Source organism: Triticum aestivum, chromosome 4B (assembly GCF_018294505.1).
Source record: "Triticum aestivum cultivar Chinese Spring chromosome 4B, IWGSC CS RefSeq v2.1, whole genome shotgun sequence".
NCBI lineage: Eukaryota > Viridiplantae > Streptophyta > Magnoliopsida > Poales > Poaceae > Triticum > Triticum aestivum.
The window spans coordinates 572584595-572599093 of NC_057804.1; the positions used below are offsets into that span (position 1 = coordinate 572584595).

At 43.9% G+C, this 14499-nt stretch overlaps 1 protein-coding gene across 1 annotated transcript; it reads right to left on the minus strand.

Annotated features, from left to right (window-relative positions):
- Nucleotides 1–6511: 6511 nt before the first annotated feature.
- On the minus strand, nucleotides 6512–6877 carry LOC123090226 (uncharacterized). The gene has a single exon (XM_044511631.1). It carries the CDS (start codon nucleotides 6875–6877, stop codon nucleotides 6512–6514), a length of 366 nt encoding a protein of 121 aa, XP_044367566.1.
- Between the last annotated feature and the right edge of the window lie 7622 nt (nucleotides 6878–14499).

Genomic DNA, 14499 nt, shown 5'->3' on the forward strand with positions numbered 1-14499 from the left:
GGACCAAAGGTGTGTTCAGCATCACAAACACCCGGGCCCTAATATATTTTGTAGGGTTAAGACGACCCTCATTGACAACCACTATAAATGGGGGAATCCCTAATTTTTTGCAATCTTCTCCGCAATCAATTTCTTCTTCATCAATCCCTCTGGAATCCCTATTATCCTCGCCCAGACCAGAATACGATCCAGCTTGTATTCATCAATGTTCGTAATCCCATCGTAGTCTTCAATTGGCACTGTTGCATTCCTAAACAGCTAAGGACCACCATTCATCACTCGGGTCCAGTCACCCAAGCACAGGAATTGTGCCAAAAAGAGATTGGGGCCCTTGGATCTGAAGGCCGGAGACTCCTTGGTCAGACTGAGAGGAAGCCAGCGACAACGAACCGAGGATCATATCGCCTACCTAAAAAAGGGAAGGTGATGAAGGGGGCTGGACAACCATCCTAGGTCTGGCCAAACACAATCGGGAAGGCCTTACCTTACTATATTTCCGATGAAGCCGAAGTTCATCATGAATCGATGAACGAAGAAAAAATCAGAATACCAAAACATGAACCATCGTCATCCAATCCAGACCATCGAACGACACTATCTAAGACCACCTAGATAAAACATATACAAAACAGGGCCCAATGTCTGACCTTGATTAAAGCTCCACATGCTTGCCATCGATGTTAAACAGCATTGCTGGAATGAGGTAGGGATGGGAAGAACTTATTCCACGACATTTCTTACAACATCGCATCATCATTGCTAGCCATACACCTAGACTTAGCCCTAGCCAAAGTTATTAGGGCAACCCAAACTAGGCCAACCCCAATCAGTGATCCCCCACCTTGTTGGCAGGAAGGAACCTGAAGGCAAGGGAAACTACCGACATCAGCACTCAAACGAAACCCTAACTACTTTTTTATGGAGAGAGAGGTGGGAGGCGTGAGCGCTGATCTAACTCTTATTGACGACCACTTGGATCTTCAAATGGCCCTCCACTTTAGAAGAGAGAGTAAAAACTCTCGCTAAATCCCGACAGACACATGCTTTTCATCTATTCTAGGAGAGTACCACATATTATACCCTTTGACATGGGGCTAATAGATCATTAGCCCCACCTTTACTCTGCCCCGACCAATATGACCATGTTACATTGCAATTGATAGAATGCCCCATCTATGCTCTGCCTCTATATAACATGCCCCATAGTTAACTTGATGATGTATCTTTATCGTATGATAAAATAAGAGGGTGGAAAATACCAAAATACCCTTAAACAAAAAACAAAATATTAGTAGCCCATGCATCTTGTACGAATGCCCCAAAAATTCAAAACATGCCTATAAAAATATGAAAACATTACAGAATATCAGGTAGAATCATAGTAGTCTATTGTGCAACTTTCGGCCAATTTAAGCATCTTGCACCCGGGAGGCCGCAGTTGTCACCGCCACGGTCCGGGCGGTTAAGGCTGCAGGGCTGTTGCAATTGCTAAAATGCCTCATCTTTGCATTGCCTCTAGGTAAAATGCTCCACATTGCAATAAACATCTATTTTTAATTAACAATTGTAATTATAGATGGAAATGACATAATGACCCCTAGCCAAAAACACAAGAGAGCACACACGCATAACCCATCCTTTTCATGTTTGTAAGGTGGCATATTTTGGCCCGGATAGAGCAAAGGTGGGGCAATGATCAATTGACCCCTTTGAGACAATCACGGCCCAACATACTAGGGATCCAGTTCCTAGCAAGCGGAAAATACCATGCAAATTGTGTCCTATGGTATTATTCTCTCTGTTTCAAAATAGATGACCCAACTTTAAACTAAAAAATTAGTACAAAGTTGAGTCATTTATTTTGGAACGGAGGAAGTACGTAGCAGCACATTCAGGATTCTATCATATTTTATGTTAACGGATATACAAAAAGTATTGTCGGAAAATATATTAAATAAATCATATATTTGTGAAAATAGCACATTTAAATAAAAATTAAAAAATAGAAATCCTTTTGCGGAAAAGGAAACATATACGCGTATGTAAATACAAATGTTCATGTATCAAATAAAAAATTATCACATATTTGTAAAGTATATGTTATTAAATAGGCTTAAATATTTTTATAAACTCGTGTTTTAAAATATATATATATATTAAATAAAATTTTCATTTTGTAGTATAAAATATTCATATAATAGTAATTAATTTGGTGCCATTAGTTGTGTCCCATTCGGCAGGTTTACCCCTAGTTTTCAAAAACACTTGTTCCTGCCCAAACCACTTTGCTCCTCTTATGCTTTTGGCCTTTGACCATTTGACCATCACTTTGAAAACTTCATAAAAAATTCATACTAACTCCCAAAAATTCAAATAACATATCAAAATGTTCAGAAAAGCATCTCTTATATGTGCATGTCATTTGCATTCATGAAAAAAGTGTTGGCCAGTCCTCATCTCTATTTTAGCTCATATGATCTTAGCATGAACAGTAAAATCTAAAAGAATTCAAAAGATTCTAAATTTTTTTGGTGGCAAACTTTGACCAATATTTTGAGTGCTTTCAAAGTTTCATAAGGGAATGGCATCCGTGGAAGTCATGGTAAAAAATGAAATTCTGGAGCACTGATTTTTGTTTTTTTGCCACGACTTCCACGAATATCATTCCCTTATGAAACTTGGCAAGCACTTAAAACATTGGTCAAAGTTTGCCACCAATTTTTTTTAGAACTTTTAGAATTTTTTTAGATCTTACTGTTCATGCTAAGATCATATGAGCTAAAACTGAGATGGGGACTGTCCAACACTTTTTTCATGAATGCAAATGACATGCACGTATAGGTGATGCTTTTCTGATCATTTTGATATCTTATTTAAATTTTTCTGAGTAGGTATGAATTTTTTATGAAGTTTTCAAAGTGATGGTCAAACGGTCAAAGGGCAAAAGCATAAGAGGAGCAAAGTGGTTTGGGCAGGAACAAGTGTTTTGGAAAACTAGGGGTAAACCAGCCGAGCGTGACCCAACTAGGGGCATAAAATAAATTATCCCATAATAAAACTTATTAAAAATTATTTAATTTCAGAACAATTTCTTTTATATTCTAAAAAGAATTAATGGATAGGAGTATGAAATAAAATGTTGAGCAAGTATGAAAAATGGTTTTACATCATTTCGTATAAAAAGGTAAAATATAAAAAAGGATAAAATGTATTTTCGAAATGTTTATAAAATGGAAGGAGAAAAGGAAAAAACTAGAAACCAACTTCGGAATAAATCGAAAATACTTATTGAAAACGAGAAGAAACCAACAAGACATGAAAGTTGACTAAAATAGAGTGGCCATGCCCATTTGCCTCATGCATGATTTTTTTGGCGAAAATATCATATCTATTATAAAGATTCGTCGAAAGTACAAAGATCACCAAACATAATAAAAATTACATTAAAGTCCATGGACAACAGGACTACCATTGTCGCCGCTAGAACAAGCCACCGACGCGTCGCTGTCGCCGCTCTCATACTGGAGCCGGCCTGACCTTATCGATGATAGTCGAGAAGTCTTTATGCACGTGCCCCTAAGAACCAGCATTCATGAGCAGTAGTCGTCGCTATTCAATCCTGCCTCATGCATGATTTGATGTCCTTTTCTTGGCAACAAGCGCAAAAACCGGATGAAAGCTTTGTTTTTCTCGCCGTGTTTTCACTAGTTCCGATTAGTAGCCAATTCGGCACTTAGAGAAGGGGAACCATTAATCAACGTTGAAGTGTAATATAAGTTTTTTTTATGTTAGCTTGTGTGTTCATAATAGTGACATCTAGAGAATGGAGCTTTTCTTGTCTGTTCGTTATTCGCTTTATTATATTTGATATAACTTATTTGTTTAGGACGACGATAACTGCCACATGTGTAGGCGTTAAGGGATCTGGCCACATGTTTTGTGTGGTTCTAAGAGGACCAGCCCACATGCCTATGTGTGCAAAAATAATTAGCGCCCACACGTCTCTTTTTTTCCTTGCGCTCCCTTTTACACGCCTACGTGTGGGCAAAATCGATAATGTCACACGATCTCTCTCGGCCACCTACCTCACGGTCATGCATGCCCAGCGTGACAGTCAGCATGTGTCCCCGCAGTTGCCATGGTCCGGACCCTCTTCAATGTTTGTTTAACTGCAGTTGCCATGTTGCTAAACTACAGTTGCCATGTCGCTAAACTACAGTTGCCATGTCGGACAACTATAGTTGCCATGGTTGCTCAACTACAGTTTTTTTAGGGTTGCTCAACTGCAGTTGTCATCTCAGGTCAAGTGCGAGATGCCATTTTGGACAACTGCAGTTGTTGCCATGTATGGTCTGGTTTACTATAGTTGCCATGATTTGAAAACTTTAGAGGTTGCCACCTACTAACACTAAGATGTTGCCATGTCTGGTATGGTTTACAACAGTGCCATGATTTGAAAACCTTAAGAGTTGCCACCTATTAACACTAGGCAGTTGCCGTGTAGCGCTACAAAAATACATGGCAAAACAACATATTCGAGTAAAGAGAGAGTTGCCATCTGCTTACAAACACATTAGGACAGTTGCCGTGTACCCTGCAAAATACATGGCAACTAACATGTTTGGGTAAAAAAAAGAGTTTCCATATGCTTAGAAGCACACTAGGGTAGTTACCATGTACACTACAAAACACATGGCAACTGGCAGCTTGGGTGTGGGAGAGAAGACAGACGTGTGGGCGAGATGACAAATGCCCACACACCAGCCCTTGTGCGTGAATGAAAATTGACGTGTGGTCGAACTGCTAAACACCCACACACCGGACCCTCCGTGTGGTGAAATGGACGTGTGGACGACTAGGTGAATGCACACACACTAGCCCAGTCTTATGTGGCACCATAAACATGCCAAGATTCGTGCACTCACAAACAGACGCGGATCCACGCGTGTGGGCGAGATGCAAACGTCGCCCACACGTGTGGGCGTTAGTGTTTCCGTTTATTTAATGTAAGTCGGATATTTTCTTTAACGGAAATGTTAACGCCCACACGTGTGGGCGTTGACCATCTCGTCCACACGCATCCATCATCGTCCAGTACTATATGCACGAATCTTGGCACAATCTGGCTGATTTTCTGCGCCACGTAGGACAAGGCGTGTGTGTGTGCTGTGTGACATAGTTCGCCCACACATCCGTTTTACCACACGGAGGGGCCGGTGTGTGGGCATTTAGCAGTTCACCCACACACCAGTTTTCAATCACGCACAAGGGCTGGTGTGGGCGTTTGCCATCTCGCCCACACGTCCGCCTCCTCTCCGACACCCAAGCTACCAGTTGCCATACGTTTTGCAGTGTACATGGCAACTGCCTTAGTGTGATTGCAAGCAGATGTCAACTCTCTCTTTTTTTTAACTGAATATGTCAGTTGCCATATGTTTTGCATGGTACATGGCAAACTGCCCTAGCGTGCACGTAAGCAGATGGCAACTCTTTCTTTTTACGTGGCAACTGCCCTAACGTGCTTGTGAGCACATGGCAACTCTCTCTTTTACCCGAACATGTTTTTTTGCCATGCCATTTTTTTAGTGCTACATGGCAACTACCTAGTGTTAGTAGGTGGCAACTCCTAAAGTTTTGAAATCATGGCAACTGCAGTAGACCAGACCACACATGGCAACAGCTGTAGTTGTCCAAAAAATGACAATCTGGAACTTTGACCTGAGATGGCAACTACCTAGTGTTAGTAGGTGGCAACTCCTAAAGTTTTGAAATCATGGCAACTGCAGTAGACCAGACCACACATAGCAACAGCTATAGTTGTCCAAAAAATGGCAATCTGGAACTTTGATCTGAGATGGCAACTGCAGTTGAGCAGACATGGCAACTGTAGTTGTCCGACATGGCAACCGTAGTTCAGCGACATGACAACTGCACTTAAACGAACATAGACGAGGGTCCGGCCCATGGCAACTGCGTGCGTGCGGTAAAGTGTCACGTGGGGCGTGCGGGACCATGAAGTATGAGGCCTGACGTACCGGACGTGTGGGCGTTATCTATTTCGCCCACACGCACGCGTATAAGAGAGACCAGGAGGGGAAAAAAGGCGTGTGAGCGTTAGTTGTTTTGCCCACACACAAGCGTGTGGGCTGGTCCTCTTAGGCACCACACAGAACATGTGGGCAGGTCCCTTAACGCCCACACGTGTGGCAGTTATCGGGACCCTTCTTTAAAAACAAGCCAGTGTAAATAATAGGTGAACTCCCTGTAAGAAAAAGAGATAAACTCGCGTGAAATCGTTTATTCGATTCAGGCATATATATAACGTTAGAAAACATATGGCAATCACATTGTGCTGGGAGAAAACTTATTGCACGGCCACTTACACTGGCACTCCCTCTTAAGAAAAATACACTGGCACTCGAAAGCAAGGACGACAGAAACAAACTTGCAAATCATACGCGTGAGCCAACAAAGACGTCAGTGTACTAGCGGTTGATACTTGCCCTGTCGGCTATACTATTGCGATCTTCCTGAACCTGCGGAGCTTCCAGGTGCTGAGGCTGGACCCCGGCACGCCCCACACCAGGCACTCGTACTGCGCCTTGCTCCCGTCGGGCTTCGCCGCCGCCACCACCAGGCGGTAGATGTTGCCGCCGCCCACCGCCTCCTCCGTCTCGCCGCGCACAACCCCCACGTACGTCAGGCCCGCGCTGTGCGCCAGGTCGTACACGATCACCGCGAACCGCCCCACCTGCTGGATCACCACGCCCCGCGGGTTTGCCTCCTTCAACTTGGCCGACGCCCCCTCCGGGAGCGTGGCGGCCACGAGGAGGACCGCTCCAAGCAGCAGCAGCAGCAGCAGCGGTAGCGACCTCATCTTCTATGTTGCTATCAGACGAGTGAGGACTGAGGAGGCTACACCGATGCGAGCAATGGTTGATTACGTGAGACTTTGGCCCGATTTATAGCGTGGGAAAAGGCGAAAGCAATGCGTCGATCGGCCGTTACGTGTTTTCCTTTTGTTTTTGGGAGCGTCTAGTGGGCGGCCGGCTGCCCACTAGCGCGATGGAGCGGCCAGCCATACATGCGCGAGCGGCTGGCCTAAAATAGACATGAATGTGTGTAATTTTTGTCCGCTAGCGCATGTATCTTTTAGCATTTAATACATTCACACCGGTCACAGTCAGTTGGAAAAAACAGATCACATATGCATTTGTTTCGGTTTTCAAAATTTTCAAAAAGCTATATCTTCCAAACCGCGCGTCGGAATTAAGATTCGTTTTCACCGCTGGAATCCTCGCGACGTGCTCTTCAAAACTATATCCTGCATGGGGATGTTTCGACGAACTAGTCTTCCTGCCAACTAAACATCAATGTGTGTGCAACTAGACTAGATTGCCGCGCCAACTGAGCATATGTGTGTGCCAAAAAAGTCCTGCCAACTAAACATCAATGTGTGTGCAATTAGACTAGATTGCCGTGCCAACTGAGCATATGTGTGTGTGCCAAAAAAGTCCTGCCAACTAAACATCAATGTGTGTGCAACTAGACTAAATTGCCACACCAACTGAGCATATGTGTGTGCAACTAGTGTCCTGCCAACTAAACATCAGTGTGTGTGCAACTAGACTAAATTACAAGCCAACTAAGCATATGCGTGTGCAATTAGTCTTCCTGCCAACTAAACATCAATATGTGTGCAACTAGACTACATTACAAGCCAACTAAATATCAATGTATGTGCAACTAGACTACATTACAAGCCAACTAAATATCAATGTGTGTGCCACTAGACTACATTACAAGAGGAGGTTGCACATCGACTTTCGTCGAGGCAATAGACTAGTCGCACATCAAAGTTGTCGTGGTTGCTAGGTTGTAACCTCATACGAAGGCGCGGCTCCAAACATTAGTTTTGGAAAAAAATTGCACGATGTAGTAATAAAGTTGCACAATGCAGTAATAGAGTTGCACTATATAGCTCCAAAATTGGCATCGAAAAAAATTCGTCAAAATATATCCATGCGGGATCTAGTTTCAAAGATCTCACCTGTATACAACTTTTCTGCACCCTCATGGTCTATGGATGTGCATTTTTTCACCATTCAACAAATTCATGTCAGTGAAATGTGCAACTTTATCTGTTGCCCTGGCCAACTGCCTAGCAGATTCTGTGCAACTACTTCTATTGCCCCTGCCAACTACTTCCAATGACCGTGTCCAACTGAAAACAACTATATGTGCAAGTAGAACTACTATAGATGCCAACAAAAAATGATCGTCGTGTGTGCAACTTTCCAATGACCGTGTCCAACTGAAAACAACTATGTGTGCAACTAGAACTACTATAGATGCCAACCAAAAATAATCCTTGTGTGTGCAACTTTTCAATGATTATGTTCAACTGAAAACAACTATGTGTGCAACTGGAACTACTATAGATGCCAACAAAAAATGATCACCGTGTATGTAACTTCCAAATGACCGTATCTAACCGAGAACAATTATGTGCGTAATATCTAGAAGTACTGTAGATGCCAACAAAAAATGATCGCTGTGTGTGCAACTTCCCAATGATCGTATCCAACTGAGAACAAATATGTGTGCAATTAAATTAAACCTACTATAGATGCCAACAAAAATGATCACCGTATGTGCAACTTTCCAATAATCATGTCCAACGAAAAACAACTATGTGTGCAACTAAAACTACTATAGATGCCAACTAAAACTACCCTATAAATACTTGTTCTGGATCTGCAAGTGGCGAAGGTGCCGTTTCAGGATGCAGAGGCTTCTGATCTGGGTACTGCAACACTTTGTAGTTGTACGCAATCTGAGCAGAAATGTTGGCAGAGATTCTCTATCTTCCTATGCTGCGGCCTGTAATTACTAGATGCAGTGGACGAGGACTCCAGCACGTCCCTGCAGCAACGAACCAACACATCCAATCTATTCATTCCCGACAAGGAAACATGAAAAATTGATGGATTTGTTGGGGGCAAATCATCGCATCAGGCCAGGGAAGAAGAGAGAGAAAGAGAGCAAAAGGAGTGGATGAGGAGAAGATACGACCTTCTTGGGGCACTAGGTATGTCATCGGGGCACAGATCGAAGCAGCCGTTTGGTAAGTCACTGGGAACCACGTCGCCAGGCGAGCGGAAGCACAAGCCCATGGAGGGCCGCGTGCCGTGGCGACGACAACCACCGGTTGGTCTACATCTGCTGGATCTCGCCGTCACCGGGATCCGGGGAGAAGAGGAACTCCCAGCCTCACGTCGTTGGCTGCTGGCTGCTACTCGGGGCGGGCCATCCATGGCGACGCAGCGCAGGCGCCGATGCTCCCTGCTGCTCGGGGGCAGGTGGATGGAGAAGGGGAACGACGGGGGAAGATGGGCGTGGCTGAAGAGGAGAAGGTGGAGGAGGAGAGATTGGACGTCTGTCGTGTAGCGCGGTGCTCGCGACTGCCTCGCCGACCAGGTAACACCTGGCGTTGCGGGCCGCACGATCTGAGTCGATCAAGCGGCGAGCGTTCGGCCGCTCGTTCTGTCTATTTAGTGGCCGGCCGCTTTTTAGATTTCAGGTTTGTTTTTTGTTTTGGCTAGGATCAAGTTCAGATCTGCATGCATGAGATCGATCGAGCGGGATGATGAGCTTGGCATGGCCGGCTTGCATTAGCGGGTAGTCGTGGGCGGTGCAGCGTGTGTTGGAACTTCTTGATGCAGGTCAGCAGCTATCATTTCCGGTTTTCATGTAGTAAAACCTTAAAGTCTACGCTACATAATCCGTAGTTCACTGAAGTAGTACGTATGATTTATTAGTAGAGCATTTTTTTTAGACGGATTTAATAGTAAAGCTACAAAAGAGCTTTGTAACGAAGATAAAAAAAATGGCAGGAACATAAAAATCATAGTTTTTTTAGCCAGGCTACTAATCCCATTCCATGAGTGATGAAATGTGTCATTAATCCATTAACTGGTTAACTCAATCTGATTGCGGGCTCTAGGCTAAACCAATTGTTTCGAAGGTAGCTTTGTTTCGGGCAATCCACATAGCTCATGGATCGCAACTAAACCAATTTTGTAAAATTGTTGGTGGACCAGTGTTTGCATGTAACAATATAATGTTGTGAAGTGTGTGTGTGTGGCGGGGGGACTCTTCTCCCCAGTCTCTTCTTTAATACTCCCTGTCCCATAATATAAGAGCGTTTTTTACACTAGTGTAGTGTAAAAAACGTTTTTGTATTATGGGACGGATGGAGTATATGATAAACACACCTGGGGGGGGGGGGGGGGGGGGGGGACTCTTCTCCCCAGTCTCTTCTTCAATACTCCCTGTCCCATAATATAAGAGCGCTTTTTACACTAGTGTAGTGTAAAAAAGGTTTTTGTATTATGGGACGGATGGAGTATATGATAAACACACTCATGCGTATTTCAGAAAAAATTGTGCCAAATTGTTCTCCTTCCGACCATAAAGAGTAGCACCACGAGTAAAATTGCCAAATATTGTTAGGGCATACCTCAGTGCCAAAACCGGACCCTACAATACGCCAAATCACTTTAGCAACGAAATAGGTGAAAAACAAGTGGTGAGACACATAAAAATCACATGGAATTAAGGTGTCATTTATCCTTGTGATCCATAGTCCCTATGGGAATGTAAACCATATGAAAATTCAAAAGAGTAAACACACATAAATTGCAGGGGGGAAAGGAGAACGCATGACTTTATTACCTCGTCATGTTTGGTTTCCTCCAAAATCCATATGAGAGCATGGTTAATAATATAGCCAGCAGCTGGCTGTATAAATATGACATGTCATTAAGAGTTAGCATTATTAATTACTCATACAATAGAGAGCTGACTATAAGGTTCGCTATAAGGTTAGATTTTTTTTTAACTTTGTGTCTTTCTCTTTTCTCTCATTAAATGCTTTTACCTAGAAGCACGTGTAGCGGCGGGCTCTTGCATGTTCACTCCATCACTTTTTTCTTGTCTCTCTTCTCCAGATAGGCAAAAGTGTCATGTAAGCGGGCTTATAGCCCACTATTGTACTTGCTCTGAAGTAGCCATCCATTGGAACTCCACATGAATCTTGGGTAACCATTCATTTATTCCAAACAATCAAAGAAAAACCTCGTGCAATAATCTTCTCCTCCAAAATTCTATTGCTTTCCCTTCGTCCCAAAGGGACTTAATTTTGATCAGATCTATCACTAGAATTGACCGGAACCTACACAACTCATGGAATTCATTGACCTTTGGGGCTTTTTCGCTTGAAATTCCTCTTGGTCCTTTTTTGGTATGACCCAGTTTACTGGAATTGGGTTGCGCTTGGGTGTACTTTCCAAGCTTTGCATATTGCGCACAGTTCCACATAAGCTATCCCCAATTCAGGACATTAATATTTGGAAGGCTCCTCACCTAAAGTCATAAAAGCAACCTCTAATCGCATGTTGCTTCGGGATTATATCCTTGTGGTACACATGCAAACATTGGAGATAACCATTCAACTGTACACGATAGTTTTGTCACTGAATTCACAACTTACATGTGCAGGAACAACTTTTCCCATGGATTAAGTTATACATGACAAAGGGATGGTGTGAAATGGGGCTCGGTACTGTTGGATTAATGGGCTTGCCCTGCTTATGAGCCAAATGCTTCTTACTGTCTCTTTTGGGCAACATTGTTGCATGTATTCTAGATGGAAAGCTGGAAGAATGTTTGGAAGGTCAATATCATTGCAACAGATCGGGAACACATCTTGAACAAAGTGGCGATCAAGCCACCGGCCTTGCGAAAGCAACTATAATCGCGACGATTGCATGTAGCTCTTCTTCCACCAGATTCGCATGAATGCTAGTGTCATCGGCAAACATGTAGATCTTGCAACAAGCCAAACGCCCCTTGATAGGGCTTCAGGATTGCCATCAAATATCCCACCTTAACTCTCTTGTGAAAGGGGTTGATGGCAAAAACGAATAGCATAGGCAAAGACATAGATCCTTGATGCAGGCCATGCGCATGGGTGAAGGGGGGGGGGGGGGAGGGAGGGGGCCGCCGCCCCGGGCCCCCAACATCGAGGGTCCCCCTCCAGCACAAGTATGCGGGCTAGCCCATGAACTTCTCGAGCCTGGTGCTAGGATCGTACAGGCGAGGGCATAGCCGATCGATCAATCATGTGTGCTGAGAGTTAGATGCATGAGCACATGGCCGAGATCGTATCTTTATCGTTGTGTAATGCGCTCATAGTTGTACATAGTAGGGAATATAAAGGAAGGCAACGGAGAAGCAGGTCGTCTAATCTCCTTGATGTCAATAAAAAGGTCGTCTAATCTCCTCAGTCACTATTTTCCAAAATCCCTAATCTGATGTTCCCATCGTCCGCCGCCAACGATCTCTCTCATGGCGCCCCCACATAGTGAAGGTCATCGATCCTCTACAATCACACGAGTATACGACCGCGTCCGGCTTCCCTCAATCTGCGTTCCACATACTTCCGTCGTGCCACCATCTCACCAGAAGAGGTTTGTTGTTCTCTAATTTTCATACCCTCTGATGAATGCATATGTACCAAGATGACTAGTGTTGTAATGATTCAGTCATATCTAGGATGGTAGGTAATTATGCCAAAGATTCCCCTGGTTGCATTAGGCCCTTTCCAGTGCTCCACGGTGTATAGGTGCTAAGGGCGCCACATAGGGAAAAAAATGATGTGGCAATGCAATTGAAGAGGAGAGAGAACATTATGGTGACCCGGGAGAAAACCGTGCTAAGCGTGTGGGCCTATGCAAAATGACTGCCAACCAATGCATGGAGGAATTTAATTGTTAAACAATTCAACGAGGAAAGCTTAGCTACAAAAGTCAAGCACCTATGCATTGGGGAGACTAGTTGTTAAGGTTTTTAATGCACTTAGCATCTCATGTATAAGCACCAATGCATTGGAAGTAACCTTAAGGGAGTCATCTTTGCAAAGAATGAAGAGAACATCATTTTTTATTCAAGTCACCAAAACCATTGAGAGAACTTAACTTTATCCAGGTATGCTATTTATTTATGAATTTGCCTTCATACCTTCAACCTTGGCTGTTTTTGGTTCTCTAGTAGATTAATTAATAAGTATGTTAGTGCTAAATATATAATTTACACTATATCATTTTTTATTGCAATTAGAGAATTTTTTTGTATGCTAGAAGTCAGTCATGTTCTGTTTCTACCTTTGCCACTAAGTGTGATAGAATCACAGAGAAAAGCTATTTACAAAACTTTCAGGAGTAATACTGGTACTTCATAAATTAATCAATGATGAGACTGACATCAACCCCATCATAGGAGACTTTGCATCGAGTATTAGAAGAAATTGTTAAGGTAATGCGTACAAGTTATCTGATATAAATACGTATTTATTTTGAATGCATAACAAATTTATTAGTAGTAGTGATTATTTTTGTTATATTAAAGGGCCCTGAGTTTTTGTTTGGCCCCGGGCTCCGAAAATCTCCCGCGGGACAAAACTCACAACAAGGACCCTGTGACCATTGACAAAGAAATCTAGTCCCAATGTCCATCAGTGTTGTCTAGACCCAGGCGACGAAGCACCTCAAGAAGATAAACCCAACTGACATGATAGAAGGAGGTGGAGATATTCAAGTTGAGAATCATACCTGATTTGTTTGTTCGTTGTAGATCTTTAGTCAGATTATGCACATATACGAGGTTTTCGTCGACGCGTCGTTTTTGCAGGAAGGCACTCTAGCACTTGGATACTAGTGTCGGAACGTCAGGCACCAGAGGGTTAACCATCAGATTGTCTTGAACATATTATCACGCTGATCGGCTGTTAGTCTTCGACTTTTGTGGCATCGGGCTTTTTCAGGAAGAGAACGATTTTAGCCGGATGTGTTAGGCTTACGCAGTCCCCCGAAGATCGGCCAACCGCGGGAAGTAGGACTAGCAAGTTTTGAGCTTTGCTAATGCGTGAGAATCACCTATGTTTTCTTCTTTTCAGAATGTGGAGATTGAAGGTAGACAGCACAATCGGATACAGGCGGGGCTCCCGCGGATCTGGCGTGTGGTGGCCGGCGGAGGAGCGGCTCGAGGTGTTCCCAGCACGGCGAGTCCCGGCGGCGTTCAGGGCGTGGATCCGGGCGAGGCTGTCCCGGATCTGGCGCGTGGTGGTCGGCCTCGAGTTCGGCGGGCTGCGGGCGGCGCTATGGCACGTTGGCTGCGGCAGCGAGGAGGTAGGATGGCGGCACGGCTGCTGGAATTTTTGTCTATTTGGGCCTAGCCCAATAGCAGTTTCAGAAATTCCTAATAAATCCTAAAGGCCCACGCAACCCATTCATGCAAGGCAAGAGGTGGAACTAAAGTTTAGTCTCACCTTGCTAGTTTAGAGGGAGTTGTACCTCTTTATAAGGGAGGCTCCTTCCCCACTTGTATGAGCATGAGAACAAGAGGGACATCCACGCGCGCTCCTCCTCCGCCTCGTTA

Excerpts from the sequence above, each read along its gene's own strand:
- LOC123090226 (XM_044511631.1), bottom strand. The coding sequence starts at position 6,877 with ATGAGGTCGCTACCGCTGCTGCTGCTGCTGCTGCTTGGAGCGGTCCTC.